The sequence below is a fragment of the Heptranchias perlo genome, chromosome 10 (genome assembly GCF_035084215.1).
Source record: "Heptranchias perlo isolate sHepPer1 chromosome 10, sHepPer1.hap1, whole genome shotgun sequence".
NCBI lineage: Eukaryota > Metazoa > Chordata > Chondrichthyes > Hexanchiformes > Hexanchidae > Heptranchias > Heptranchias perlo.
The window spans coordinates 43,252,808-43,280,763 of NC_090334.1; the positions used below are offsets into that span (position 1 = coordinate 43,252,808).

At 38.2% G+C, this 27,956-nt stretch overlaps 1 protein-coding gene across 1 annotated transcript in view; it reads left to right on the plus strand.

Annotated features, from left to right (window-relative positions):
• The window catches only part of exoc5 (exocyst complex component 5), a 66,618-nt gene extending 42,893 nt beyond the window's left edge, over positions 1-23,725 (plus strand). Inside the window, exons 8-18 of the mRNA XM_067991564.1 lie at positions 1,406-1,450; positions 1,629-1,769; positions 2,597-2,679; positions 6,513-6,722; positions 10,677-10,824; positions 11,070-11,178; positions 13,421-13,541; positions 14,272-14,358; positions 16,920-17,028; positions 19,126-19,341; positions 22,291-23,725. Of these exons, the coding sequence (XP_067847665.1) occupies positions 1,406-1,450; positions 1,629-1,769; positions 2,597-2,679; positions 6,513-6,722; positions 10,677-10,824; positions 11,070-11,178; positions 13,421-13,541; positions 14,272-14,358; positions 16,920-17,028; positions 19,126-19,341; positions 22,291-22,479 (1,458 nt within the window). The 3' untranslated portion in view covers positions 22,480-23,725. The remainder of the gene's footprint in view (positions 1-1,405; positions 1,451-1,628; positions 1,770-2,596; positions 2,680-6,512; positions 6,723-10,676; positions 10,825-11,069; positions 11,179-13,420; positions 13,542-14,271; positions 14,359-16,919; positions 17,029-19,125; positions 19,342-22,290) is intronic.
• The last annotated feature ends 4,231 nt before the right edge of the window (positions 23,726-27,956 follow it).

Here is a 27,956-nt window from a genome sequence, read left to right on the forward strand (position 1 = left end):
GGAGGTGAGTCACTCGCCGCAGAATACTCAGCCTCTGACCTGCTCTTGTAGCCACAGTATTTATATGGCTGGTCCAGTTAAGTTTCTGGTCAATGGTGACCCCCGGGATGTTGATGGTGGGGGATTCGGCGATGGTAATGCCGTTGAATGTCAAGAGGAGGTGGTTAGACTCTCTCTTGTTGGAGATGGTCTTTGCCTGGCACTTGTCTGGCGCAAGTGTTACTTGCCACTTATGAGCCCAAGCCTGGATGTTGTCCAGGTCTTGCTGCGTGCGGGCTCGGACTGCCTCATTATTTGAGGGGTAGCGAATGGAACTGAACACTGCAATCATCAGCGAACATCCCCATTTCTGACCTTATGACGGAGGGAAGGTCATTGATGAAGTAGCTGAAGATGGTTGGGCCAAGGACACTGCCTTGAGGAACTCCTGCAGCAATGCCCTGGGGCTGAGATGATTGGCCTCCAACAACCACTACCATCTTCCTTTGTGCTAGGTATGACTCCAGCCACTGGAGAGTTTTCCCCCTGATTCCCATTGACTTCAATTTTGCTAGGGCTCCTTGATGCCACACTCGGTCAAATGCTGCCTTGATGTCAAGGGCAGTCACTCTCACTTCACCTCTGGAATTCAGCTCTTTTGTCCATGTTTGGACCAAGGCTGTAATGAGGTCTGTAGCAGAGTGGTCCTGGCAGAACCCAAACTGAGCATCGGTGAGCAGGTTACTGGTGAGTAAGTGCCGCTTGATAGCACTGTCGACGACAACTTCCATCACTTTGCTGATGATTGAGAGTAGACTGATGGGGCGGTAATTGGCCGGATTGGATTTGTCCTGCTTTTTGTGGAGCGTTTCCAGCATTTTCTGTTTTTATTTCTCTATAAATGTGTTTCAGTCTGTGCTGTCTCTTTCAGGGTTTGTTTCATATTTATTTGTATCAATCATCAATTTCAATCTCAACTATTTCATATCTCTTATTTATTTTAATCTCTTGTCTCTCAATTTCTTTTGCCTTCCTCTCACTGATTTCAGATTCTGATCTTAATTTCAACTATTTCAATTGCTTATATTTCATATCTGCTTTAGTCTCATACTTCCATCTCATACTTGTCAGCCTCTTGTATTTACCCCTTATGAGTCAGACTTACGCATCTACTTCCTAGTTATGTCCGCCTCTAGCATGTATGCATATATAAGTTGTCCTGCTAGCGCAAAAATGTGTATATATTGCTTACAATTGATTTTTAAAAAAAATGCGTAAGAAAGGGACATTGTTCTTTGGGGGACACCATTGCAATCAAGTAACTAAGAATTGTGTATTTGTTATAGGATATTTGAGTTGTTCCAATTTAGTCTAGATGTTTTAGTTTAGACTTTTTGAAATATGGAACATATTTTCTCTTTTCCAGGGATATTCTCACTGTGTGGATGTGTACATAAAACAGTGCCAGGAGGTAATCTGCTGTAATCCATCTTTTGTGTAGTTGTTTCATTTCCTTCTGTTAAACTGTTCAACACTAATGAGTTTTTGATGTACAAAATGTATTATTTCAACTCTGACTATATTTTCTGTAATGTCTTAACCCATTGGATTCCATAATTTATGATATAGTTAAAATGTTTTATTTGTAGGGTTCATATTTCAGAAATGATTTATTTGAAGATACAGCCACGTTATGCCAACGAGTAAACAAAGAAGTTCGGGAAATCTTCAGCAGCCCAGAAAATGTGATGGCCAAACTTATACAAAACATTTTTGAGATTAAACTCCAGGTAGTGTTTTACTATTTCATATTAAATTTAAAATAATTTAAAAAGACAAATTCCTAGCTGTGTGAATATCTATTCATGCTACAACTGTTCTTTTGTTCTTTTTTGATATGAATGAACCTGTCTTTGAACTAAATGCTGTTGTACCAGGGAAAATAATTCAGTGATGGCATTAGCCCATTGAATTAACCTGGTATGGAACCTACCTTCTATAAGGATGTTTATCACATAGCTTAGTTTGGAAAAATACTCAATTATGATGTTTATTTCTTGATAGTCTACTGTCAAAGAACTATAGTCCCATTTTTGTTACTCCATATACCCTCAGCTTCCACGTCGCATTAAACTTTATAATCTGTCATGGCAATGTCTTGACTCTGCTGTACTCTATGCCTGTAACAAATATTTTAATCTCCTATCTACCTTAAAAAAAAAACACACACAACTGTGCTATATTTTATTAAGAATAATAAACATCTGGCAGTTCAGCAGTAATGTGGTCCAGGGATCTTGTTGACATTCAAACTCTTTTGCAATTCATTGCCAGCCTTTAGTTATGCTAACTGGTTCCCGTGTGCTGATACATCAGGGCCATCACTTAGTAAAGCATTAACTAATTTGCTTCTCAAATGTAAATTCAAACATTGTGAACATTTGCTAGTGTTTGTAATTGCACTTCAGTTTTTCTCCCTTAGATGATTACTTGTGTACTTTCACTGCTGATGTGATTGAGCTGTGTGCTGCTGTCACTTTATTGTCACTTTAACTGGTAGTGGATAGTGTTCAGAAATTCTGTCGAGTTGAAAATAATTGTCCTCTTCATATCTTAGAGTTTTATCAGAGATCGATTAGAAGAATGTAAAAAGTCTGATGCAGAACAATATTTAAATAACCTGTATGATCTATACACAAGGTAAGATGTTACCAGTAGTGCAGTCTTTTTAAATTTAAGAAACTTGTAATTATGTTTCAAGTATCGTGCCTAAAATAGTGCACATGGCCCATTTTTTAAAAAAAATAGCTTTTATAAGTGCCAGTCACTGTCTTGAAAAAAATGAAGATATTGCTTCCCATGATAAATGTTACAATTCATGAGGGGAGAGGTACTAATCCTTGATTACATAAAGATCTGCATTTCTTTGGGATAAGAAAGTAATTAATATGTTGACAGTTAGCCTCATTTTGGCTTCAAATGCAATTTTGCCAGAATGACATGATTGATATATATGTATCTGTTGGTACCAGTGAGGTTTTTCTTAAATGCAGTGATACTTTTTCTATTATATTGCAATTTTCTATAATACAGTATTCCATAGTGTTTGCATATATGTCTCAAAGCTTATATTGTGGGAATGTACCTCAGTTTCAAAATGTATATTCTGAAAACTAAATTGATCTGTTTGATATTGAATATTTTTCAAAATGTAATATTTTTGTAATATTTTCAGGACTGTCGTGAATGCATGATAAAATCTGTGGATAACATTGAGTTGACCCAAATTTGTCAATGGTAATTTACCAGTGCAAATTTAGTTGGACCTATCCATGTTTTCCTCTGGACCATCAAGTAAATAACGTATTGTCTATCCTGTGTTGTAGAAAATTTGTCCTAATTCTCCCCCCAACCCCCTTCAGAAAATAACCTGTAACCAGTTCTTCACACTCAGTCACTACCTGACAGAGTGATCTGATTGAGAGATAATTTTGCTTCTGAGAAGAACTCCCTAAATTGGTTAGTGCTCTGGCTGAAAGATCCTTGAATTAAAAAAAAAAGCCAAAATCAGTATTTTTATATCATTGGTTTGAATCAAAGGATGCAGCTACAGTACCTATATACTCTGTAACTGGGGTCGAAAGTGCTGACTGTATCTGAAGTGCACAACGAGAAAAAAGTGGATTAAAAGGATATTCAAAAAGGTCTAGGACAATTATTTGAAGGATTAAAGGAAATATGCTGATGACTGACTTCCAGCAATATAAAACCCTTACATAACTGTGGTGGAAATAAGGCTCTGCCAGTTGAAAACAGAACAATGGCATGTAGATAGGAAGAGGGTGGGGGGAGAAGAAAGGGAAATTATTTTAAATCCTCAAAAAAAAAAAAAAGAAAATTCAAGAATAAGGAAGTTGGGGGCGGAATGGTAAATAGGAACTACACTCCAAACTCTAATTAGTGCAGTGAATTGCGATTGGGACCTTAATTTCCACTTGGAACTCACAATAGACAATATACATTGGTTCTTTCCTGGTATGCTTGGCTTACTATTCTATTGCGATCCTTGTACTTGCCTTCGCTTCAGCTCTTAAATTCAGTCCCTTGTATGTAACAAATAAATAGCTCTGAAACCCAGTTCCTCAAATATATCAAAACCACTGAAAATTTGCAAAACTGAAACAAAGAAAAGTCAGTATGGTCTGATTAGAGTAAATATTAAATCAGTTTTGGGTCTGAATTACGCACCTCAGAATGCATTGAGAAATGACACTTCTGCTTATAGTAGCACTGTAGTGATTCACACATATGTTATGAAACTTTTTGCAGCCCAGTGTTACAGATCCAGTTTTTAGAATCAGATTTTACAGATTTGGAACCAGAAAATGAAAGAAAACCTGAATTCAATATTATTGGGCATTAGTCTAGGACTTGACCTGACATAGCTTAGATGGTACTTATCCCAGAGTATGGAGAGAGTCAGGAAGAAATTTGTGAAGCACTGGCGATAGTTGGGGGAGTCCTTCGATACTGGAGAAGTACCAGTAGATTGGAAACTGGCTAATGTGCTGCCCAATTTCAAAAAGGGGTGACAAAAATGACACTGGCAACTACAGACCCTACAGATTACAGTCTTATTCAATCCTGTGTAAAATAATGGAATTGATTATCAGGAGTAAACTTGAGGTTTATCTGCATAATAATCTACTAAATACCAGTCAACATGGATTCCTGCTTGGCCAACTATTGATTTTTTTTTTGAGCAAGTGACACCCCAAGTGGACTGTGGAAAGTCCTACAGCATGGTGTACTGAGACTTTCAAAGGGCATTTGATAGAACTCCACAAAGAAAGGTATTCGTTAAATTCAAAGCTGTGGGGATTCAGGGAAAACCTTGAGAATGGATAAAAAATTGGTTGAAAGATTGAAAACAATGGGTAATTGTTAGGGGAGTTATGTAAGGATCAGGGTGGGGGGAAGATCAGTATTGGGACCACTGCTGTTTCTTATTTACATCAGTGACTTGGATTCGGGAACTCGAATGTAAATTTTCCACATTATACTAAACTAGGAGGGTCAAAGCTTTCAGAGGCGGTCGCTCAGAAATTACAATGTTGGATATTATATATAAATGGGCAAAACAGTGGCAGATGAAACAATGCAGACGTGTGTACAATACTACATATTGGAAGGAAAAATGGGCAATACATGCACTCTGTGAATGTTGGTGAAATAGCCATAGATGAAGTGGAAAGAGACTCGGCAATCATAGTAAACTTGATGCTCACATGTCTCTCCAATGCAGAGCATCAACAAAGCTGATAGAATATAGCCCAAATAAATTCCTGCTCAAACTGTATTGTTCCCTGATGTTACCACACCTTCAGTACTGTGTTCAGTTCTGGTTATAAGAATATAAGAAATAGGAGCAGGAGAAGGCCATGTGGCCCCTCAAGCCTGCTCCGCCATTCAGTAAGATCATGGCTGATCTTCGACCTCAACTCCACTTTCCCGCCTGATCCCCATATCATGTTATTGAGACACAGGAGACATTCAGGCACTGGGGCTTTTCAGCTTTGAAAGGAGACATCTGAGAGGTGATTATATAATAGAGAGAGAAACTGATTATAGATAGATACTACATATGCTAATAAATGGTATGGACAAAGTAAATCTGGAAAGTTAATTCAAAACTAAGTTGTAAGTGTAGGGAAAGGGGACAGTGGTTCAAACTAGTGGGGAAAAAAAACAAATTGAGGATTAATATCAAAGTTTTTCTTCACGCACAGTGATCATTACATGGAGTGGACTTCCAGATAGAGTAGTGAAGGTAAAAACCTTGGACTCATTTAGGAAACAATTGGATGCTGCATTGAGGGACATGGGGGTCTTTCTGGATGGATGAACTAAGGTGAATAGCCTTCCTCATCTGTGAATGTCTTGTGACGTACCTCTAGCAATGATCTCCTCAACTTGTTGGGGGATTATTTCAATGTCAGCACTTGTACTGCTGTTACAAAATATGTGAGTAGTTTACTAATCCCCTTCAATTTAGATGGCCACACTTGAAGCTGGTATTAAATATTTCATAGCAACAAATTGCCTTTGTATTTGCACTTTATGCCTGAATTTCCTTCAATTTTTCTTGGTATGCAGTATGTATCACTAGAGAACAAAATCCAAACGCCAGATTCTTGCAAGACTTTTATTTTTAACAGATTATTCAGAGTAGCCCAGTGGCATAGCATGTCAGTGCACTAATATGCTGTGCCTTGAATGATTGAATGCAGATTTTAAATTAAAACAAGAATGGCAGTATTCAAAACCATGCATTTAAACCTCAACTGGGCTCCCTGGAGAACATGTCACATTGAGGTAAGATACTTCACAAATGGGAGGGAAACTTAAAAGTCAAATCAGCTTGGTCTGATATATAACAAAAAGCCATCTAGCAGTTAGTTGCGTACTATTGGCAGGGGCCTATGAGCAGGTAATAAATGTAAGCTTTTTTGTGTGATGTCTCTGCCCTACAGGACCACAAATTTAGCAAGCAAGTTAGCAGAGTTCGACCTTGGCACTGATAAACAGACCTTTCTGGCGAAGATGATCAAAGGCATTTTCATTTCGTACCTGGAAAATTACATAGAAATTGAAACTGGCTACTTGAAAAATAGGAGTAGTATGGTGTTACAACGTTACTACGATTCCAAAAATCATCAAAAGCGGTCTTATGGCTCTGGAGGGTAAGTGGATTACTTGAAAATTAAGCAAATTTTTAAGAAAATAATCATGGTTGTTGCTATTTTATGACATTCTCATCCTTTTTATATTTAACATCAGTACTCTTGCTGATTGGTACCCTAACTTTTATATTGGGTACAGATTAAAATTTTTGAGATGGCCTCTAGACTTCAGCTCTAATTAAATCACTACCATAAATTAGGTGTTGGGAGTATGAGGTGATGGTTTGTCTTGCATTTTAAAGGTGAAGTAAAACAGACAATACTCATTAAAGGCTTGATTTACTAATCTTTACTGACAGTATTCAAAATCACTGATTCTGGAAACGTAGAATAGTTTGCTCAAAATACTTTCGGTTTCACACCTGAAAAGAATTTTGATGCTTGGGACTTCAGGACTAAATTTCTTAAATTGTTTTATTCTAAAGGTTATAGTTTGCCAATCTTTCTAACCTTATCAACATAATTGAATTCAAAGTAATCTAGTTTTTTGAAGCCAGAGGTAGTGCATGATCTCATCAAAGCTGCTTCAATAATAGTGTATCAGTTTATGAAGCCTGCAGCAGAAACAGTGATTTTTGAAACACAATTTCAGAAGATTAAACTGAGTCATACTCATCTACTGAAAACAAATGGCAATGGGTCAACCCAAAAGGATGGGTTGGTGATTTCCATTCCTTGCCCCAATGCCATTTTTTTCCTGCAAATGACTCATTGTAAAAATTGTTTATTATCACATCATTGACCGTTCTCCTTTTTTAAAAAAAGAGAACAAGTCTTTGTAGTTTCAGTTATCAACTGTTATTGCAACAAAGTAAAATATTTCCTTAGAAATTACACAGCTTTACATATTACACTTTATAGAGCAAATCTATGGAGATCAAGTCATTCATATGGCAATCAAACAATTCATACAATAAAACGATTCATACAATAAAGGTTTCCCATCTTGGATGGGCAGCCATTTACAGTGCCAATTTAATGATTATTTTGGTGACTGAGTTTACTTCAGGCCTCACATCCAATTTAGATTTCACAGAATAGTCTAGAAACCAGCTTAGCTTGTCTATACATAGAGGGTTGATGAATTTATCTAATTAAATATCATGATCTGAACACACAGCAGGTGACTCCAGCATCAGTATGTTCCCTTTTGTAATGCTTGGTATTTCTGTACAATTACATAATTAAATTTAAGGGACAGTACTTTGAAAAAGCATTTGCAAATGCAGTACTATGAATTGTGAAGAAATTAATTTGTAATTTCTATGCAGCTGATTTTTTTAAAAGTCTAGTTTGCTGTGTGTGCATATCAGCTGTACAAATACCTTAGCTTATTTCCCCATCTTAATTTTTGTGCATTGTGTTGAATGGAAGAGTCATTTCCTTTTAAGTCAATGTGTGTAATGCAGGAGATGGAAAATGGCATTTCTCATTTTTGCAATTGCCTAACAAATGCAATGCTGCAAAGCCGCACTGAAAAATGGCTTGGCATTTGGGGGCACAAGTGCCCTTTGGTAAAACCACTGCATTTATGCTATGAATGATTCATCCATGAACACTAACACTAACTTGTCACCTTGTTTCAAAATGCTTCACTAAATTTTAACTAGACTTCAGAATTGGCTGCACCATTATAAACAACTGTTTATAATGTTATACTTTGTCTTTTGAAACACTTGTGGCAGAACCACAATTAAGACAGCATGCAAACTTATTTGGCATTATTAAAGTATTAGTACATTTTTGAAAACTCTAGTTTTTACTTTATTGTTTACACATCTGTATTTCAATGACCTGTGAACTGTTTGCTGAATTTTGTTTTCACATTCCTCCAAGCAAGGCATTATTGTGGGATGGAATTTTTTGAGATTAGGCAGACTTGGTTGTGTATTGTTATACTCTGTCGGACCGGACAAAATTAAAACATACCTGTTATAACTTTCCTTATAAGCACTTGCAAGCACTTCCGTGCTGCATTCAAAGCATTTATAATTTCACGGATAAGAAAAAAATGTTAAAAATCCAATATTTTATTTTAATTTCACTTTTTTAACATCAATTATTTTGGACTATATTATCTTTGAAATGTAAACATGAGTGATTAATTCTTGAATTTTTGCCAGCCTTTTTGAGGCAAACAAGTCGCTGGATGAAAACTGCATATAATATTGAATGTCATTATTTTATTATTTAATTCCGGCTCAGGTTGGCTCAAAGCTTTGATGGAGGTTTGGGTGATCAAAGTCATTAACTGCGACAATGTTAGACTGAGGAACATCAGTAGAGATCAGTTCTGCTTGCTGAAGTCGCTCCCAAATGCTCTGCAGCTCAGGGTCGGCTTCATTTTCTTCGAACTCCACCAAATTCTCCTCTTTACTGGCCGTACCTGAATGGCAAAACCAGTTTGCAATGTTGCTCTGAGTCACAAGTTCCCAACATCCACCAATGAAATTCATGGCATCCAGCAAACGGACTAAGAATTCAGTCTTGGCCTCGTAAGCAGCTAGTCCTTTATCTAGCCAGAAACATCCAATAGTGACCCTTGAAAAGCTAGGTAACTCCAGCGTCCATTGGCTGAAGTTTAGAAGTGCTATTCTTTGCAAGACTGACAAGTTCCATAATCATTGGGCCAGAAATTTCAGGATGTGCAGAGTAGTTATCCATAGTGATTAAAATGCCTCCAACCTGAGCTTGAAATTTTCTGTCCAGAGATTAAATGTACTCCTCAAAAACCATGTGTTACCCACGATTGCTGATTGAAATGGAAGTGTCGAACATTGTTGAAATATCTTGGCTGAACAGAAGAGCATGTTTCTCCGAGCCGCCCATATTAGCGCCCAGAAGAAGTCACGTGCTCCTTGTTCCATTTCCTACCAACGCATTTTCTGTCGCGAAAGGCAAGAGTCCCCCTGGCAGAAGCTGCCAGAAAAGTCCCGCTTCATCAAAACTGGTGGATTTGAAGTAATGCAGGCAGAGTTGATGAAAACAATTTGTTTGTCAGTTCAGGGGTACTTGGCTTCTCTGATCATTTTCATCCCTTGATCCATCCAAAGTTGACTAGAGAGATCGCTAAACCTGATTTTTGTTTTTTGCAATTTTGACAGGTTTTTCCCATACTCTGAATTTCATATTCTGAAATTCTGGGGTGATTTTTATCGCACGCTGCCGTAAACCATTCAAGAAGTTCTGCACCAATGTCCTCGAGTTTAGAAGTGCGTAACTGTTTCATGACACTTCTGAAATCTCCGCTTCTGACCCATTTCAAGGCAGAATCTCATTGTTCTTTGTAGATTTTCTAATGGCTGCCTGAGTGACACTTTTTTTTTGCTATTTCTGTGACTTTGACTCTTTGATCTGTGTTTTATTTTTACTTGATTCCATTTTCACAAAAATAACCGCCGCTATGGGTGCCAAAATGTTGTACTGTCATAACCTCCCCTGATAGGAAGCCCCGCCCTTGTAAGAAGATGGAGTAATTATGCACAAACTATTCAGACAGGTCATTCTGCGGTTGTTAAAATTTGTACAAGCAGTGAAAACATCGGCGGGCTACACACCGACAGAGAGAGAGAGAGAGAGAGAGAGTTATATATACATGCCAACAGAGGGCTAAACAACAATTTGCCTTTACCCAGTATACCTTCAGGGAATTGGAACTGAAGCAGTGAACCCACAGAGGGAGACTTACTAAAAAAAGAACAACTTCGGTTATGGCTATAATAATACGCAAATTCAAATGTGTACAAAACATACCAAGCACAGTCGGGTCTGGCGCCAGTATAATATGTGGGCTATAACAATAGGCGACTTAATATTATGTGATCTCGGCTAATTTGGTTTTGCTAATAGTATACTTTTATAAATGCTTGTGGTTTTATATAAATAAGTAGTTGTAAATCTTTGTACTCCTAAATTGTGAACTATTTTGTGAAATAATGAATGTGCATTTTGTAGGATTCAGGATCTAAAAGAGCGAATTCGCCAACGTACCAACTTACCACTGGGGCCAAGTATTGACACACATGGTGAGACCTTCCTGTCACAGGAGGTCGTTGTCAATCTTTTGCAGGAGACCAGACAGGCCTTTGAGAGGTGTCATAGGGTAAGAATGTTATAAAACATGCCTGAAGTTCATTTCGTATCATTGTACTGTATTTTTGAGATTGGAATTGTGCAGTGGTTTTCCTCAAGTAGACCACAAATTGTAGTTATTTCAGATTTCCAGCATCTGCAGTATTTTGCTTTTGGTAGAGTATCCAGTTATTTTGGAGAAGTTTTTCTTTGTGCCAGCTCAATATGATCATTAAGCAGTGCCCACTTTTACTTAATCTTTCTTTTTATTTATAGCTGTCTGACCCTTCTGATTTACCAAAGAATGCTTTTCGAATATTTACTATTCTTGTGGAGTATTTGTGCGTTGAGCATATTGACTATGCCCTAGAGATTGGACTTGCAGGTAATTCCCATTATTGGAATGTTCATTGTATGGTAGTTTCTCTGTGAATGAGTTTAAATTTTGTATTTTCATTAAACTACTGATCACCCAACTTCCCTTCTTAGCCCCCATTTTAGCTGATCTTGTAAGTGGTTCGTGCTCCTCAGGTGCTGTCCACCTCCCTTTCAAAACCAACATCGTTGCCGCCTCATCAAAAAGCCCACCATTCACCCCTCTGCCCTCATTAACTACCATTCAATCTCCAACTTCCCTTTTCTCTCCCAGTCCTTGAACATCTTGCCATCTTCCACCTCTCCTGTACTTCCCTGTTTGAATCCCTCCAATCAAGTTTCTGTCCCTCTGACAACACTGAAATGGCCCTAACCAAAGTTGCAAATGAGGTTCATTGTAATGGTGGTGCCATTGTCCCTCCTCATCCTCCTTGACCTCTCTGCAGCCTTCAGCCCTTGATCACATGATCTTCCTCCAACACCCTTCCCCTATTGTTGATCTTGGTGGGACTCCTCTTAACTTGGCCTTGCTTATCTGATCTTAGCTAGAGCATTTCTAACAATGGCTTCTCCCGGGACTCTTCAAGGAACTATCCATGGTCCCGTTCCTCTCATCTATATGCCGCCCCTTGGCGACACCATCTGAAGCCACGGGGTCAGCTTCCACATGTACATTGATAACACCCTGCTCTAACTCTCCACCATCTCTCAACCCCTTTAACTGCCTCTGTGTTGTCAGACTGCTTGTCTGAGATGCAGTATCAGATGAACCATAACTTCCTCCCATTAAATACTGAGGACTGAAGCCATTGTCTTTAGCTCCTGCCACAAACTCTGTACATTCGCCATCAACTCCATCTGCTTCCCTGGCCACTTTCAGAATGAAGTAGACTGTTGGCGACCTCAGCATCCTGTTTGAACCCATATCCAATCACGCACAGGGACTGACTAATTCCATCTCTGTGATATCACCCACCTCTGTCCCTACTTCAGCTAATTTGCTGCTGAAACCCTTGTCCATGCCTTTGTTACCTCCTTTTAAGGCCTTTCTTAAAACCCATCCCTTTGAGCAAGCTTTTGGTCATTCCGTCTTAATCTCTTCTTTGGCTCAGTGTCCATTTTCCTTACACATGTATGAAGTGCCTTGGGAGGTTTTTCTATGTTAAAGGTGCTATATAAATCCAAGTTATTGTATATATTTTCAAGTAGCTCTGTTGTAAATTAAGTCTAATTTAATGGAGTTCAAGTTTGAATACACAAGATCAGAAGGGAGTTATGGATAAGCAAGGCCATTCCACCCATCTTAGTTCATTTATCGAGAAAATCCCTACGATCCACCCAATGCAGCACAGTTTCTAAAATGATTTCCGGGTTTGCACCTCCGTCTCTCTATTCGGAGGTCCATTCAATATGTTGATTACTTTGTATGAAGAAGAATTTCCTGATGTGTTTAATTTTCTTTTTAATAATTAGAACCTGGGACTCTACAATTTAATTTGAAGTAATATTCTGGATTTACCTTTTCATTTCCCTTGACTGTCTTACATACTCTATAAAACGCCTCTCAAATGCCTCCTTTCCAAGATGCACACCCCAAGTCTCTTCTCTCCAGTCTTTTCCCATAATTAAGGTTCTTCATACTAATGATCAGCTTTGTGGCTCTAACCTCCACTGCTTCCACCACTTGAGCGACTCCTTTTGTTTCTTGGTACCCTATTGAGTTCTCCGCGCCACCCCCCCCCCCCCCCGCCACTAATTCTGACATAACTACTCTTTTTAAAAAAAAAGTACCCACGTTTTCTACCCTCCAGCTAATTTCTTAGCCATACACAAGATTTACTCTGAATTCCCACAACTTTGACTGTAACCAATAGCCTTTAATTTGGAACTTTTCAAAAGCCTTTTGGAAGTTGTGGTGAACCATGTCATAGGGCTTTCCCCATTCCACTTGAGTTGTCTCTTCTTCGGCGAAATCGAGATTGTTGAGGCAGGAGCTTCCCTTTCAGAAACCATGTTGACTGCAGTTTACTGATTGATTTCATTGGTCTCATTTCAATTCTCCATAAAATAATGAATCTGTAGTTACCTGTATCTTTTATCACTCTCTCCTTGAATTTGGGTACCACATTAGTCTGCTTCTGTGAACCAGTTGATTAAATATCGCGTATCCGCTTTATTAATTAACCGTGTTCTACTAATAATTGGTCCTCTATCATGATTGAAATCTGAGACAACTTGTCTTTTTTCCTCAGCAATTCCATCTACAGATTCCAGGAATGCAATTCTTTACTTTTTAGATGTTGTACAACAGGCAAATACCATTTTTCATTTGTTTGACAAACAGTTTAATGATCACCTCATGCCACTGATAAGGTGAGAGAATTTTGTTAATTGACTAGAACATTTTTAACTGATCACTATTATGCTAATAATCATATGGAGCTCATTTATTAGAGTGAGAATTAGAAAATATAATGCATCTTAACTTTTCTGGGTGCCTCCCCCATGTATGCTTAATGTGGAGTATTTGCACAATCATGAGCGTGCTGCATCTTCAGTGTTTATAAGCAACAAAGTTCTAGGAATGGTGAACAATTTCTAATGGAGATCGCTTTTCCAACAATTTGGAGAGTATAATGTGAAAACCAAATGTGGCCGGAGTATTAAAGTGAAGAGAAAGATTTTGCAACATGAAATAAAACAATATGGTGCATATCTTCCCAGCAAATTCTGAATTCTGCGTGCCAGTCAGGAAAACTGGGACCTGATTCTAAAGTGCATTTACAATGTTAATTATTTGTAAACCAATAACTCTGATTGTGACCTTACGCTGAGAACACTTTTTGTTATATGGATCCAAAACAAATCTTCATATAGTTCAGTTGTCCAAAATATCCTTAATGCCCATTGTGAAAATAATCTGATTTTTGTTGGCTTCAAAAATTCTGAGATTTTTTTTGAAAAAAAAAGTTGCAAAAAACACCTTGTCCAAATGTAAAAGGCTTCTCTCTCAGAATCTCACTTCTATCTCTAAGGGGTTACCCTCATTCACAATCTGAGCAGCAAATTAAATTAATGTTTGGTTTAACAATTGTACCTGCAGCTCTTCTCCTAAACTGACTGAGTGCCTGCAGAAGAAGAAAGAGGTGATTGAACAGATGGAAGTTAAATTGGATACAGGCATTGACAGGTAAATATAAATTCATCACAACTTGCTCATTTCAGGGATGTCATTAAACCCCTCAGTTTTTCATTTGTCTATACTGCATCTCATTATCGTTTGGTCAATCATCCGTCGTACATCTGTTAGATATAGCCATTAACTAAACAGTGTTATCTTTAAGCTGCTTAATCCTTAAGCAAAATAAACATTTTTCTCCCATAAAATCTTTTTTGTACTGTAGAAAGCCTTTTAAACAAATGAATGGGAGATTCTAAAGTTTTGGTAATTGGAAATTTTGAGTACATTTTCATTTATAATGTAAATGAGTTTTAATTTAAAGACGACTTTGAAGGTTCTGTGATATCTAACTTTCTATCTGAAAAATCTCTGGTGGCACTAATAGGGTTGACTACTGTGCATTTCACATTTGTATGGGCAAACACAATGGTAATTAATGTACTAGGTGAAAGCTGAAGATTTCTTTTAGCATTTGTTTAATTTGCACCAGTTTTTTTTTATTCGTTTTTGCAAATGTCTGTCATTAAATGAGCAAATTATTTTTGAGTTAGGGCCTAATGTCAAGGCCTTTTGACTCTGAGACTACAATGACACTGTCTCCCAAATTAGATACAGTGGCTTAGTTCAGTTTTGTAAATTTAGAGTTGTTTAATCATAGAATTGTACAGCACAGAAGGTGGTCATTCGGCCCATCATGCCTGTGCCGGCTCTTGGGAACAGCTATCCAATTAGTTGCACTCCCCGCTCTTTCCTCATAATCCTGCAAGTTTTCCTTTTCAAGTGTATATCCAATTCCCTATAGAAAGTTAATATTTAATCTGCTTCCACCACCCTTATAGGCAGTGCATTCCAGATCATAACTTCCTGTGGGGGGGAAAAAAATTCTCCTCATCTTGCCACTGGTTCTTTTCCAATTTTCTTAAATCTGTGTCCTCTGGTTATTGACCCACCTGCTAGTGGAAACAGAATAAATAAGGAGAAACTATCAAAATCTATCATAATTTTGAACATCTCCATTAAATCTCCCCTTAACCTTCTCTGCTCTACAACAATCTCTGCTTCTGTGGTCTCTCCACATAACTCAAGCCCCTCATATGAACATAAGAACACTGACTGATAGGAAAAGACTCTCTTGGTCCATCTAGCCCGTCCCACACAATTATAATACTTTTTGCATCACAATATATACACTGTCCACCCCACCTAAAACCATGTGATCTCCTGGGAGTAGCAAAAAAAACAGATTTAAAAACCCAGGTCAATTTTTTTTTATTCGTTCATGGGATGTGGGCGTCGCTGGCAAGGCCAGCATTTATTGCCCATCCCTAATTGCCCTTGAGAAGATGGTGGTGAGCCGCTTTCTTTGAACCGCTGTCGTCCATGTGGTGAAGGTTCTCCCACAGTGCTGTTAGGTAGGGAGTTCCAGGATTTTGACCCAGCGATGATGAAGGAACAGTGATATATTTCCATATTGGGATGGTGTGTGACTTGGAGGAGAACGTGCAGGTGGTATTGTTCCCATGTGCCTGCTGCCCTTGTCCTTCTAGGTGGTAGAGGTCGTGGGTTTGGGAGGTGCTGTCGAAGAAGCCTGGGCAAGTTGCTGCAATGCATCCTGTGGATGGTACACACTGCAGCCACAGTGCGCCGGTGGTGGAGGGAGTGAATGTTTAGGGTGGTGGATGGAGTGCCAATCAAGCGGGCTGCTTTGTCCTGGATAGTGTCGAGTTTCTTGAGTGTTGTTGGAGCTGCACTCGTCCAGGCAAGTGGAGAGTATCACATCACACTCCTGACTTGTGCCTTGTAGATGGTGGAAAGGCTTTGGGGTGTCAGGAGGTGAGTCACTTGCCGCAGAATACCCATTTTGGAGAAACAAATTTCGGAAATTCCTCTCCGACCCCCTTGGGCGATCAAAACTAGTCCAAGAGATCACTCTAGCGCTGATCATGCTCTTCAGTACCTACCTTATGCACGAGGTGACCTCCGCCCCAGCCAGAAGCAGATCCAGCTCTCGCTTGAAAGAATTCAGCGAATCGGCATTTACCTGCTTTAATGGTTTTCCCTGAAGATTGCGGCATTCATCCTGCCCGCGTGCATAGCCCTGCCCTTTTCCAATTTAAATATAGTTTGCCATTCAGGAGCCCAGTCCCCCAATGCATCAAGATCCGCCTGAAGCAGTCGAGCATCGTATGTAGTCCTGACACTCACACAAATATTAGTATTGAATGCAAGCTTGCAGACAGTGCCCCCAACACCTAGATCTAGATCATTAGTAAAAATAGTAAAGAGCAACGTTCCTAGCACTGATCCCTACTCATCCCTGGTACCATTCCTGTAAGATCTTATGAGTTGTTACTGTAGAAATCTTGAGTAACAAACATTTTAAGGTTTTAAAATATTTATTTCAAAAGTTACCCTTTTTGTACAATTTATATTGAAAATTACACTCTATTTATAATATTGTGATATTCTATTCCTTCATTGCATTTTTAAAAATTGTCTAGTCCTGTACCAACATAGAATAAAGTAACTGCTCTATCTCACGTTAAAAGTACTCATTTTGTTCTGTGAAGGACATTGAATTGCATGATTGGACATATGAAGCACATCCTGGGTGTTGAACAGAAAAAGACAGACTTCAAACCGGAGGATGAAAACAATGTACTAATTCAATATACTAATGTATGTATTCACAAACCACTGTACAGTTTTTAGAACATATCACAGAAAACCATCTCAGAATTTTATTGTACAAATAAAATGTTGTATGTTACATTTAATCCTGCCAAATTACCGTGCCACATGATTGTGCTGAAAGTTTTTAGGGTGGAATTACTGATCAGGAATTTACAATCTGTTACCTCCATGGCTGCTGCTTTCAGTCTGAATCTGTATTGCAAATTGTTTTTTTTAGCCTTTTTTTTAACTTCACTTTCTGAATTTTATGGTGAGGTAAAAAGAATTTGCATTTATATAGTGTGTTGTCACATCCTCTGGACATTCCAAAGCACTTCACATCCAATAAATTACTTTTTGAAGTGCAGTCACTGTTATGTAAGAAAACACGGCAGCCAATTTGTACGCCGGAAGATCCTACAAACAACATATGAATGGTCAGTTCATCTGCTTTTTAATGGTTGGGGGAGAAATGTTGGCTGCACCACTTGGAGAACTTCCTGCTTATTGAAGACTGCCATAGAACCTCTTAGTTACCTCAACATGCTTCAGTTTAGTGTCGCATCTAAAAGATGGCACCTCCAACATTGTAGCTCTCCCTTGGTACTGAACTGAAGTAAGTCTACATTACATGCTCAATTCCTGGAATGGAGCTTGAAACCTAATCTTCTGACTCAGGCAAAAGTGAAACCGAAGATCCATGCTCAGTTGAGGGCACTCTACACTTGGTAGATTGAGTTGATGTCAATTTGTTGCATAGCTTATGTTTAAGGAGACATTATTAATTGTACAGTCCTTACAATATCTGGAGAGATTAAATTTTGATATAAATTATCAATAAGGAGTGGGGCTTTTCTATAAATTCCAGTGTCTGTGGCTCATGTCTAGGGACACTGGACTTAGCAGAACTAGCTAGCTTTTTCCTCTGCATACCTTTTAACAGCCTGCTGCCCTCTGTAGTATGGGATGGTTGGAGGAGTTTAATGTGGTAAGCTGTAATTGGCTCGTAGAGTTAGGACATTGCTTTCATTTCTGGCATTGGGGTTCGAATGCAACCTAGGTAGATGGCATGAAACCTCTTGGATGATGAGATGGGAAGAGCTGCATTTTCTATACCATTAATTTCTTTGGGGATTTGTCTGATCTTCTGGCATAACTTTGGCAGATCATCTGCGGAAACTCTGGGTTTTGAATGTCAAGCCCTAATGTGCTTAGTTTGAGCAACCTGATTTTTACCCCTCATGTTCAATTTCATTAATGCTGCAGAATCTTATCTTCCATGGTTTTGAAGTAGCCACTACTTCCCTTTTTCCCCTAGAGGGAAGCCATTTGGTCTAATCTTATGAGTCATCACTTGCTCACAGTTTAAACTCAAATCTGGAAATTGTGGGACATTTGGAATTTGCAAAATGCACAAATTTCATACTGGGCTGGTTGAACATATAACACAAATGCATTTTTTACAGTTAGGACCCCTGAGGGTCACATACATTTATATTAGAAAAAAAATCTTGGCAAATGCAGCTAGCTGGGATAATAGATTGACATGTCAAGTTTTGGTCTAGAGTATAGTAATGATGTTAACAGCAATTACCTCAGTCTGTATTTTATGCAGTGATCCTCAGACAGAAATGGTGATGTTTCGCTTGGGCCTGCATTCAATTTGCTGCTTATATAGAAGCAGTTGCTTTAGAAACACATTAAGTTATAATCTCAGTAGGAGTCTGATTGCAAACCAGCTCCTTGAGTCTGTTAATTTGGGATGAATGTTTTGTACATGAGTGTTATGTGCTTACCTACTCAAGGTGGAATGTTTGCAAACTAAATATAGACGTACATAAATTTTGGTTTAAAAATGAAAGCTTGATTTGGCTCATTAATGATTTTTAGGAGTTACAGATAAAAGAAAGTCATTACAAGTTAAAAGTTCATCCATTATTATTTACCAACCTTGAAACCGTTACAAATAGAATTAAATGTTTTGTCAGCATACAGTTTTGAAGCAACTGTACTTAGCATAGAATGTACTATTCCATTTTCACTGTACTTGATAGAATACACTAACAAACTATTAATTTCACTTTCTATGACCTTTTTGGGCAGGCTTGTGTCAAAGTCTGTGGCTATGTTAGAAAGCAAGTAGAAAAAAATCGAAATTCGATGGATGGGAAGAATGTGGATACTGTTCTAACAGAATTTGGAGTCCGCTTCCATCGTCTAATTCATGAGCACCTTCAGCAGTATACGTACAGTTCAATGGGTGGCATGCTGGCTATCTGTGATGTAGCTGAATATCGGAAGTGTGCCAAAGAATTTAAGGTGTTGTATACAGTCCTAATATTAACCTATTGACTTAATGTGCCTTTGTACTGTTAGTGTTTTGTGCTGCCTTTTTGCTGATTATGTAATATTTTCTTTGAATAAGAGTTCAAATTAAAAATAATTAGGTTGCATACAATACCATAACTATCGTGACTAGAGGTTTTTTAAAAAACTATTTTCCTTAAAACGTATCCAGTTCTTTCCAATTTACTTTTGACATAATCCCCCCAAAAATGCAAATTCAATAGAAAAGCTGCTTCCAATAATAAACTCCACTTTAGCCATCTGAGTGTTTGTTTTGAAAAGCCTTAACTTTCCCTTATTTATGCAGATGTATTTTCTATTAATTGTATAAGAATTTTCATTACTGTATGATTTTGTAGTTAGTGCCATCCTATTGTCTTTTACAATGTAACATTTTCAGTATGGGTCATTTTAATTTTGTCAGGAGTAATGTAATGCAGTTAAGAGTAAAGAAATTAGCACCTAAAATTTTGGTTTACCCATAAAGCCTTTAATCCAAACACCTGTTTGCTTGCATGTTAGAAATCATAGTGGAAAATCATTTAAGTAGAGTAGTTAAATGCAACCATGCAGACGTATTCAGCAAATCCACATTCAGAATTGAGGATCAGGCAGGCCTGTCCCATTTTCAGTAAATTAATTGATGCATCTCTGTGCTTGTATCACCAGATGGTCTTACATTTCAGTTTAATGCTAGAGACTTACTAAGAACAAGAAAGAATTATATATGGAAATTTGAATTATTGGATCAAAAGAATTTAAATGCTTTATTTTGTTCTAATTATGGTGCATTTGTATCCATTGTAGTACAGCTGAGGAAAATAAAATGCTGTGTAGTTATGGAAGTATAGATTTGCTGAAAAGCTAATGGCTGTTATTCTAAGGTTTACGAGCTTTGGCTTGACATGTAACTTAGTCAAATAAAACAGCAGAAAATGCTGGATGTACTCACTAGGTCAGTCAACATCTGTGGAGAGAATAGACAAATTAACATTTATGGTAACAACTCTTCACAGAACTGCCAGTTCTGATGAAGGGTGTACAGCTGAAATGTTAACTTGTCTTGTGTTCTCAATGGATACTGACCGACCCGCTCAGTGCTTCTACCATTTTCTGTTTTTGTTTCAGATTTCCAGCATTTGCAGTTTTTTTTGTTGTTTATTCAAATAAAGCAGCATTTGTTCACATTATTTATTGTAAACCCATTTGTATTAATTTGTATCCTAATCTGCTTGCTGTGAAATTCCAAAATAGCAAACTATTTCTGACTTTTTTTTCCATTTTTTTTTAAACTTGGTTTTTATTTCATAAACACTTAAGCTTGCGATAACTAACCTGACTTTTAATATATAAAACTGCCTCTGCCTAACACTGAACCTTGATGTGAATTGCACTCATTGGCCTCATGAATATCATAGATTCATAGAATGGTTATAGCAAAGAAGGGAGCCATCCGACCCATCAAGGCCATGCCGGCTCTTTGTAAGAGCAATCTAGTTAATCCCATTCCTCCGCAGCTCTAATTTTTTTCCCTTCAAGTATTTATCCAATTCCTGTTTCAAAGCCATGGTTGAATCTGCTTCCACCACCCTTTCAGGCAGCACATTCCAGATCATAACTACTCTCTACATAAAAAAGACTTTCCTCATGTTGCCTTTGGCTCTTTTGCCAATCACCTTAAATCTGTGTCCTCTGGTTCTCGACCTTTCTGCCAATGGGAACAGTTTCTCTTTACTTTATGTAAAACCTTCATGCTTTTGAACACTTCGATCAAATCTCCTCTTAACCTTCTCTGCTCCAAGGAGAACAGCCCCATCTTCTCCAGTCTATCCATGTAACTGAAGTCCCTCATCCCTGGATCCATTCTAGTAAATCTTTTCTGCACTCTCTCTATGGCCTCCGCATCCTTCCTAAACTGCGGTGCCCAGAATTGGACACAATACTCCAACTGTGGCTGAACCAATTTTTATAAAGGTTCAACATTTTTGTACCCTAATGCCTGTAAAAAATGTAACTATGTGAAGAGCTTTGACCACTAAGTTAATCCTGTTATCCCTCCGCACCTGACTTATAAGCATTTCTATAATTTTTTTTTCTGTTCTTTTTGCCTCCAAAAAAATACATTTTATTTCAATTCAGTTTCTATTTTGTTTTTTGAGCCTACTTAAAATTGTATCTTAACAACTTGGCTACTGAAGTTCTTTAAAATTGATTTTTTTTTTTGTAAACATTTTTCATTTGCATGTTCTTAATGAACCAGTTTTTCAAAAATGGTACATCGTCACTCCAGACATTACACTTTGTTATAGATGAAAAACTGAAACTGACCAGGGCATTTCTGTACCTAGTTTCCTGATCAAACAAATAAAGTGAGTAACTTTTGACACTACTTCTTAAAAATTAGACTTTAAAAAAAAAATGAATCCCAGTTTGACCTGTAATCTATCCAAGCATTCATCTCAAGAATGCAGTGCACTTACACCTACCAGTTCATTAGCAGAATAATACACGCTGTGTTACATAGTATAATGCTTTTGCCATTATAAACTGCATATCCTCCAATGATAACAATTACTATGGCAGATCCACTGCTGTGTTAATTTGTAATAAAAAAAATCTTGCATATAGCGCACGTCACCACATGTTTTCTGTCACACTCCTCTGTCCGTGTTTCTCAGTCGCACTTAATCATCAACTAATCTAGACAAATTTATATTTCCCAGCAAATGATTCAAGATAGTGTGTACCTTTTTTGAAGAAAAAAAAACAAGTTTCCTACCAAAACTTCTGTTCCTCCTATTTGGTACAAGCCTCCTGCATTCTTCAGGTTACAAAAGTGTTTTATTTTCTAACAGTGCAATTTGTTCTTTGTAGAATCACTGCAACTCTTGCTTCATTTGAACTTTCTGCCTTTCCTTACAGATCCCCTTGGTGTTGCAACTTTTTGACACGCTACATGCACTCTGTAATCTTCTGGTAGTAGCACCTGACAACCTTAAGCAGGTCTGTTCTGGAGAGCAACTGACTAATCTTGACAAGAACATCCTTCATGCCTTTGTGCAGTTACGGTCCGACTACAGATCAGCGCGTCTTGGTCGTCACTTCAGCTGAAATCCTTGATTTTTGAAATCAGAATATAGCGTCAGTGCTTGAGTTCTGGACTTTTTGGGCTTAGGCTGTTTGGAGCTTTGGAAGCTTTAAGTATAGGGCATTCCAACCCCTGTTACATAGCCATTTAAAAATATAATTGATGGGATATTTGTGACTTCACTAAAAGGCAGTCATTATTGAACTGTTTCATTGAAAAACAGAGGCTGATTTAATCCAAGCTAAACACAAGTAATATTTTTGCACAATTTATGCTCTAACAATAAATTACCTGGAGCTGAACTTATCAGAAGCTACTAACATTACTCAAGTTTTGCATATGTTACAAAATTCATGTTCATAATTAAATACAATCAGGGAGGTTGTTGAAGCACTGAATATTAAGTTTAAAGCTCAGTTCTATAAAAACATGTTTGAAGAAAATGTACAGTGTTTTATCCAGGTATAATGGATTCACTTGCTCTTGCTGTACACAGATGTAACACTATATTAATAGGAGTATATTTGTTTATACAGGTCTTTGATTAAACAGCTACAGCAGGTGCCTCTGCATATGGAGCATAGTTATTGCTTCATGGGATACTTTGTTGATCTGGAAATGGGGTGAGGGTGTTGAGGGATGCTATGCAGCACAGTTATGCCATTCCTATGTAAGTTAACTTAGCAACTTTAGTATTAATGAGCTACTGCAGGTAGTGCTCTAGTAAATACATACTATCTTTGCCATCTCTGATGTTGAGGTTACTGTTCTCCACTATGGGCAATAACGTAAAACCACTAAAGGAGAATGAAGAATTGAGCATTCTGAAAGTCATTGCTCTTGCAAGTTATGGGGGAATGCTTTTCTGTTTCTCAAAGTTAGAGCGAGTTTTAATCTTATTTGCCATAAAAATAAACATCAGTAATTTCAACAAACTCAATTTACTTTGTAGATCATTTAACTGTTCTCTGAACAAGTTTTGGTCATCAGTGTGAGTGGCAGTGCTACAAACAGAATTGGTCAGTAATTTTTACATTTTGTACTGTTCCTTTTTGACATTCTATAATATGAATTTGCATTATTACTGAAAGGTTGTGTTAGCTGTAATTATTTTCTGTGCGTGCATGCATGCTGTGCAGTATTTCTTGAGTATAAAGAGTAAAAGGTTGGAAACATTAAGTGGTGGAAAACTGCAGAATTCTTCCACTGATGGTAAAATTGTAAACACTGCTTCCTCATCATTAAATTGCAAATACCCCCATTTACAAAGTAGTGAAGCATTTCTCTTTATTTCTTTACTATTGTCAATAACCCCAGATACTGTGTTATGCATACATGGGGAAAGAGAAGTTGCTGTTGTGAGATTTAAATACTCTTGAGTGGTGAGCACAATTTTTTTACGTGAAACACCAGTTGCCATATGATTTGGTCAAGAGTCATTATTTTTCATATATAACTCGTAAGCCTCCTTCTGTGGTTAAAGGTTTAATATTAAGTGCAAGGCCAGGAAATTGATAAACGAGAAGAAGGAAAGGTAAACCCACAGAGGTGCATTACTGTCTGAGTTTTCTGATACCAGATGAGCATTTTTGAACTACTTGAATGCAATATATTTGTATTCCTCCATATTAGACTTCCATTGCAAACCTCTTTGCAGTAGGCATCGTGGAGCTAGTTAGTAATGCAATGCAGGCTGGAAACTTATCCCTAATACCATCTTTGACTCTCAATGGGCCATGTAGTAGTTCTAGCAGTACAGTCTACTCTTAACTCAAAGTTGTTGACTCTGAATTGAAATCACCTCTGCTGTTTTATTAAAATTGCTTAATTTGATCTACTAGATAATTCAATTTTTTTCAAGCAAAAAGACTGAATTAACAGAAGTACACTATAGAACGTTGGACTTCCACTCAAGATTTGAATCTAGGCTAAACTAGGATAAGCTCAGTTGATCTCAAAGAACCCTTAGCTAAAGCTGTGTGCTGGTACGAGGGGTCAGAAAGCTTTAGGCAATGAGGTGTGAAGATCTCAGATAAACCTAGATAGCCTGATCTTCAACGTGCAGACAAAATTCCAAGCACAATTATGCATATAAATATGTATTTAATAACAAATAACAAGTCAGCACTTGCAATAGCATCTCTGTCTCTCCTAGCCATCTGGGTTTTGCCTTGCATACCTAACTTCTCCTTTCCTGAGGGGCAGTAGGAGCCACAATTCCATCTTCTCGCAACCCAGCCCCTTGGGCTTGTTACCAAGGTAAACTGTCAATGTGGTCTTTCTGTTGGAAACTGATACATTGGTGTTCAATCCACCCTAGGCCTTTTGCCCTTGGGGATAAATAATGAGTACAACTTTGAAAGGCAGAGAGATGGATTCCTCTAGGATCATCCTTAGTCATTTTGTGAAGCTTGGCTTCATTATCTGATCCAACAATTAAAGGGCTTTTGAGAAAGAAAGCATTATTGTCTAGATTCAGCTCACTTAATCAGGGTCCTCCTTGCTCTTATGCAGGCTATAAAGTTCATAGATCACTATCAGCGCTGATTTTTTTTATTAGGCTTTGTTCAGCATCAGAATTGTTGAAAAATTTAATATCTTTTGATAGGGAATCCAAAAATCTTGACTGCAATCAAGTTGTACCTCGAGTAGAAGGTAAATTTTCCATGGCCCATCAAATTTTGGGCTGAATTTCCTAGGATAACTCCATAATTTTCTCTTTTTAAATAAAGGTGTAGTGTGTGAATTAATTCTGGTGGCAGATTGTGTTGTACAAATGGCTTGTTTTCAGCTTTTGAGACAAATAAATTTTGCCTCTCTTGATTCCTGCCTACATAACTATGTTAAAATAATTTATTGTATGTGGAGTGTTTTAGGGATTTCTCAAGCGGTGCAATAAGGCGCTATACAATTGCAAGTCTTTCTTTTGCACCTATATTTACTAGTCACTGAGATTCCATCACTGCGTTAGGGCAAGTATGACAAATAATGACGTTGGCTTTAGTGGAGTTGCTTCTGACTTTGTATTGTACCATTAATTGTTTTCACCAGTGCATGCCACTAGAGGATGTAGGATGTTTACACCACGCTCATGCTATCCAGAAATTACCAGAAGGTTTGGAGAAGAATTTTATGCCTTCTCACTGTCTTGTGGCCCTCGTACCATTTACCACCGGAGCCCACTAGGATCTGTCCTTGGCTTCCTCCTCTTCCTCATCTGCTTGCTGTCCTTTGGCAGCATCCTTCTCGGACATGGGGTTAGCTTCCACATGTACACTGACAACATCCTGCTCGAACTCTCCTCCTCCTCTCTTGACCCTCCACCAGCTCTCTGCTGTCAGATTGTTTCTCTGACAACTAGCTGTGAATTTCCTCTGGATAAACATTGGGAAGACCAAAGCCATTGTCTTTGGACCCCGCCACAGCAACCCTACCCTTGTCGTCTTGGCCACTGTCTCAGCTGAACAAGACTGTAACCATGGCATCCTCTTTGACCCCAAGCTGAGCTACCAACCTCATATTCCCTCCATCACGAAGACCATCACTTCCATCTCCGTAACGTTGCGCATCTTTGCCATATCCCAGCCCATCTGACACTGAAACCCTCATCCACGCCTTTTTCACCTCCAGACTTGACTATTCTAATGCTCTCCTGGCCAGCCTCCTATCCTTTATCCTCTGTAAACTTTAGCTATTCCAAAACTCTGCTGCCTTTATCCTATCCCACACAAAGTCCTGCTCGCCCATCACTCCTTTCCTCACTGATTTAGCTTGGCTCCCTTCATGGCCTGACCCCTCCCTATCGGTGTAACTTCCTCCAGCCCTATAAACCCTTCTCCCCTGAGCGCTCTGTTTCTTTAATTCTGGTCTCTTGTTCATCTCTTCACCAGCCTCCCACCTCCCTGTTTGCCCCACCATTGGCACCCATGCCTTGAGTGTTCTGGAATTCCCACCTGAAACTTCCCCTCCTTATGCTTCTTTAACAACATCCTTAAAACCCACCTCTTTCACCAAGCTCCTTCTTTGGCTCATTTTCCAATTTTTTGGTTATGCCTTTGTGAATCGCTTGGGAATATTTTTCTATGTTAAAGTTGCTAAATAAATGCAAGTTATTGCTTCATTTTATTCAGAAGAGCAAGAGGGATTAGGTCGGGTTTTTTTTGTTCTAAAACTTGCCCAACTCGAAGAGATGTTCAGGGCTCACAACTATACAAGAAGTAAGCTCCAAGAATTGATCTGAGGCTGTGAGCCTCAGATGTCCGTTATAAGAGGGCCCAAAATTTAAAAATGGAGGGAGAGGTTATGGAATTATTTTTTAGGTAGAGCATTGTTAGGACATGGAATTCCCTGCCAGAAGCAGTAATGGAAGCAGAATCCTTAATCGCTTTTGTAAGGGAAGTGGATAAATAATTTGGAACATTTAAAAGGATCTGGGGAAAAGGAAGAGTAATGGGACTAAGGGGATAGTTTCTTGTGTGCTGCAAAATTCCACATATACTTGAATCACTAATGTGCTACCAGAAAATGTCTACAGTTTTAAGTGATAAACAACTGTTCAAGGTACATGGAGATACAATTCTACTTGTCCACTGTACTCATTCTTTAGCAATATCTAGAATGGCAGCACCTCAAAGGGTTACATGTGTACAATCCTTCATTAGCTAACCCAGCTATGCTTTAAGAGAATTGGATTGTAGGACGGTTGCCTAACTTGCACAGCTCTGTCCATTTGGATCTCCCTAATCTGGAGAATTCACAGAGTGGATTTTATCACTGAAAGGCTCCTATAATGGAGTGGAAGAGATTTGCACTATGTTGCCTCCATTAGAAATTTAAGAATTAGCTCCTATCCAGCAGGCCTTGTAACATAGGATAGGAGAAAGAAGCTGGTCTCCATTGCAATGTGGTAGCTATTCGTGCCCTTTACTTCCCTCCAGATAAAGGATAACTAGGGCAGTTACTGTCTGATCTTTTAAGTTTACATAGCACATCAGAGCTGCTGCTGTTTTTGACATGAGACCTAAGACTGACACTCCATAAGCTCTTGTATCCTTTTTGAGTCCATGGTTGCTTTTGATCTAAAACTGGCACCCTAAAAGATTTGCTCTGCGCTGCCTTTGTCTCAGCCAAGTAAATCTGTGTTCCATGATTTTGTGGTTGAACAACTCTGTCTCCTAAGGCATGAAGATAACAATGACTTGTGCTCTCATCCAAAATTCCTACCCAAGTTGGGTTGGAATTTCATTTGACTTGGGGATTATAGTCACTTCTTTAAATGCAGCCCCTCACCCACATGAGAAGATGCTATGTCTTTTTACTAAAGACTTGGGCACCCTGTCTTCAAACTATGCCCAGCACACTTGCATATCAACTGTATCTGTACACTAATTTTTCAGGACATAAAACTTTCATTGCTCAGCCTTGTTGAACACTTATTAGAGTATTAGATTTTATTTGGGCCAGTTGAGAATAGTTTGTATGTCAGATATCTAAATGGATT